The sequence below is a fragment of the Trachemys scripta genome, chromosome 5 (genome assembly GCF_013100865.1).
Source record: "Trachemys scripta elegans isolate TJP31775 chromosome 5, CAS_Tse_1.0, whole genome shotgun sequence".
Lineage (NCBI taxonomy): Eukaryota > Metazoa > Chordata > Testudines > Emydidae > Trachemys > Trachemys scripta.
The window spans coordinates 91975315-91979127 of NC_048302.1; the positions used below are offsets into that span (position 1 = coordinate 91975315).

The 3813-nt window shown below is 44.6% G+C and overlaps 1 protein-coding gene across 1 annotated transcript; it reads right to left on the reverse strand.

Moving 5' to 3' along the window:
• Positions 1–2237: 2237 nt before the first annotated feature.
• Positions 2238–3604, reverse strand: LOC117878357 (gamma-aminobutyric acid receptor subunit beta-1-like). Its single transcript, XM_034772529.1, has 3 exons — positions 3029–3604; positions 2781–2872; positions 2238–2491 (listed from the first exon to the last, which is right to left on the reverse strand). The coding sequence occupies exons 1-3, from the start codon at positions 3106–3108 to the stop codon at positions 2238–2240; spliced, it is 426 nt and encodes a 141-aa protein (XP_034628420.1). The 5' UTR covers positions 3109–3604.
• Between the last annotated feature and the right edge of the window lie 209 nt (positions 3605–3813).

The following is a 3813-nucleotide window of genomic DNA, read 5'->3' on the forward strand; positions in this document are numbered from 1 at the left end:
TGCTGTCTTTTTAAGCATTCCAGTGATAAATATTAGACTGTAGGAATATTAGGAAAAGGGAAATTATTTTGAGACTGATGTCTTAATACTTTGTGAAATTTCAATAAACTGACAGCTAGTATCAAAACAAAGCACAACTATCCAGTTCCTCTTAGCTGCATAGATGTTCCTCTTCAGATGGGACAAAAGTACCTTAGGCCTTGGCTACACTTACCCGCTAGTTCGACGGCTGGAAATCGAACTTCTGGGTTCGACTTATCGCGCCTAGTCTGGACGTGATAAGTCGAACCCGGAAGTGCTCGCCGTCGACTGCGGTACTCCAGCTCGCCGAGAGGAGTACCGCGGAGTCGACGGGGGAGCCTGCCTGCCGAGTGTGGACCAAGGTAAGTTCGAACTAATTCGAACTAAGGTACTTCGAACTTCAGCTACGTTATTCACGTAGCTGAAGTTGCGTACCTTAGTTCGAATTAGGGGGGTAGTGTAGACCAAGCCTTAGATTTTCATTTGAGACTGCCCCCCCCCCACCAAAATGCCCTTTAAGTGTATTAATCAGAAATGATTTTGATGGGATTAAAAGTTCTAACTGATTTTCATTGTCTGTAGTATAGGAAGAGAATGTGAAACCAGACCAGCACTAGATATTTTGTGCTTTACTTTTGCATTCATAACTATTATCATTGTCATCTCAGCAATGAAATTAACATAATCAAGTACAATGTAGCACACATCTTTGTCTGAAGTTACATTTTTTTGACCCGGAACCAGTTTTCATTTTTCTAATTTTGCTAATTAGCTGTGGAGTTTCCCTCATCTATATACACTTTTTTCTTTTTCCCAATGAAAAAAAAAGCACTTTCCAGCATTAGTTTTCTTTTTCTTTGCTTTTATGTTGAGAAGTTTTTAGTTTGTGAAGGTGATGTTCTTTCTTTATAATAGCCTTTATCTCTACCATCTAAATCAATTGACAGAGAAATTCAGTCTGTCCATCTGTCAAAAATATGTACCAGGAATCTTTAATATTTCTGAATATTTCTAGTATTTCAAATATATATAGTTGACTTGGGGTAAAAACATCAAGAGTAAAACAAAAACCTTATATATTACATATATTTAAATGCAATGAGCAATTTCAAAATTCTGATTTAAGTATATCCAAATTATAGAAATATTCTAAATGACTTTTCTTCTGAGCAGCCCTGAATTGCTTTATACAGACATTTGCTATTAATCCTGCTACTCCAAAGTATGTGATCCAATCTGCAATATCAAACTGTTTGCTTTTAGCAGGCAATTTATGAGAGATTGGATACCGAACTAAAACGAGATGGAAGCCGTTCCACCTCCTCCCCCTCTCCCCCCCATTGCTGTTAAAATCCTCAACGACATATTTGCGTGTGGAGTGATAAAGTACTTCACATTACAGCTAAAATTTGTCAGTCATTCAGCAATTACAATCCACCCGTCCCACGCAAGAGAACTCTGGAATACTAGAGGGAAATCAACAGGCTTCTGCCCTCCTCAAGCAGTACCAATTCTGCCAGCCCTGAGTCTCGGCAGCATTGTTACTTACGCAGACAGCCTAGCAGCAGCTACTGTTGCTTTGACTATTTCCTCCACACCAAATCGCAAGAGGAGATTAAAATATAAACAGACTACACTTTGCCCTCTAACTTCCTAATACAACGATCTCGCCCCGCCCCACAGGTGCCTTTGGGTTCCAAAAGCAAATGGGAGGTTCAGCCAGAGCAAATTTCTGCTCCTGCAGTCTGAATAGGTAGCTACAAGTTGCATACAGAGACACGCAAAATCTACCATCCCTTTTCCCACCTGGAACACTGTTAGCAACCCGTGCCAAGGCAAAGGATCTCTGTCTCCTGACCAGTCGACAGTCAGCTTGCCTTAGCTGTAGCTATTTCTTCAGAGGGAAGCATGGTTGCCCCTAGATCCCGCCCCCCAGACTCCACAAATGCAGCGTTGTCATTGTGTCAAATATGCCTTTTATTATTATTATTATTTTTTATTTATTTATTTATTATTTATTCCTGACTCCCGGCTCCAGCCGCCCAGGCTCTGGAGGCGGAGAGAGCGAGGAAGCGTGGAGCTGTCCTTGGTGCTGAAAGGCAGTAAGGCGCAATGATCGGCAGATGGCGCCGTGCAGTATTTTGAAAGGACATGAAAGGAGGAGAAGGTACAGTCCTGTGCAAATGCGTCCCAAACAGGTTTCCCCAGCGCAGCTATCAACAGCTCGTCTCCACAGAGCACTCAGCGTGTTTAACTCTCCGCTCATCGTCCCTTGTTCTGGCATGAAAGAAAAAAGCTGCACAGATGCGAGTCTGAGACACCCCCCCCCAACTGAACTCTAAGGGGCAGACACAACATGTGCCAATTTCAGAGCTCTGGTTTAATTCAGAGCGTGTACTCACCATGTTGACCTCTGAGACCATGTCTATATTGGCAATGTCTATCCTCATCCCGACATCAACAGGAGCACCTTCAATAGGAAACGGGGTTTTGTTATGCACATCATAGACATTTAAAAGCATCATCCCTGTGCCTGGCTGTGGAGTGGCATATATAAATGTGTGTGTGTTTGCATGTGTGAGTTGGGTACATCAGGAGGTGTGTGCACGCATGTGAGTATGTGTGTTTGTGTGTGTACTTGGTCATAAATTGGCCCACAACCATTTACAAAGACTAATTTGCATTTGAACTGACGTTTCCCTCTGATACAGGGAATGCAACACGGTTGTGCTACACGTTGAAAAAGACTGACAAATTACCTCCAAAGTCTGGCCTCAAGCGAATGTCGTATCCATGGAGCAATCTGTCCACTGTCTCTTTCACGTAAGACATGTTGCTAGGCTCATTAACGCTGAAGGGAAGAAGGACGGATTGTATTGAAAATCAACGCTAAAACTGCAGGCAGACAGAAAAACAAATGCACGTACACCTCCAAAAATAATTAGATCAACAATTCGCACAGGCACCAACACAACCGGGAGAGAGCACACCAGAGAATAACGCTCACCTTTGCGCACAGCAGACCATGGCTAACATCACGGGGAACGAGAGAATCCCAAAATACTCTCGACTGTGAACTGTCCACATTCCTAACTCTGTCTGCAGAATTGGCTTTTCTGCGAAGATCCAAGGAATGCAACTTAGTCCAAGGCAGAGCAATAATTCCCAACAGACCAACGCATGCGCGGAGCTCGCTTGATCTCCAAAGACACCTTTTGCCTTGAAAACAATTTGTGTAAAAGAGTCAGCAGATCCAAACCTCTCAAAGTTCCCGATCTCTTCAGCCAGGCTTCTCAGAGCAGATCAGGAAAGCACCTGCTGTGGCAGCAAGGTTTTCTCCCCCACACAAGCTGAGCCCAGCGTGGTGGGCTCAGACAGAACCAGGCGCTGCTTTGGCATCTAGTGTGGACAGTCCCCGATTGCACATTGCAACTGAAGGCTGTTGATCTGGACGGAGCTTAGAGCACAGGAAATGGTTCGGGACATAACCGGCCGTGGAAAGTGTTCTGGGACAGACCTGGTTACCGTTTCTCTGTTGTGGGGGGTAGGGTGGAATAAGAGAAGCAGCAAGCCAACGAGCTGTTCTCCGATTATGTTTGTGGCTGGAGCAAAAGCCTCTATTGTAACTGACATGGGCAACAGCAGCTCCACAAACGTGAGAGCCACTCGGCTCCGCACACCTACAGCCATCACATAAGTGGCAAGTACCCGCCCCCCTCTTCCCCCCTGTCTCGGCAGGCATCAGCAAAAACGTGTGCAACACCTGATCGCTATTACCTCTCTTCCTCGCAG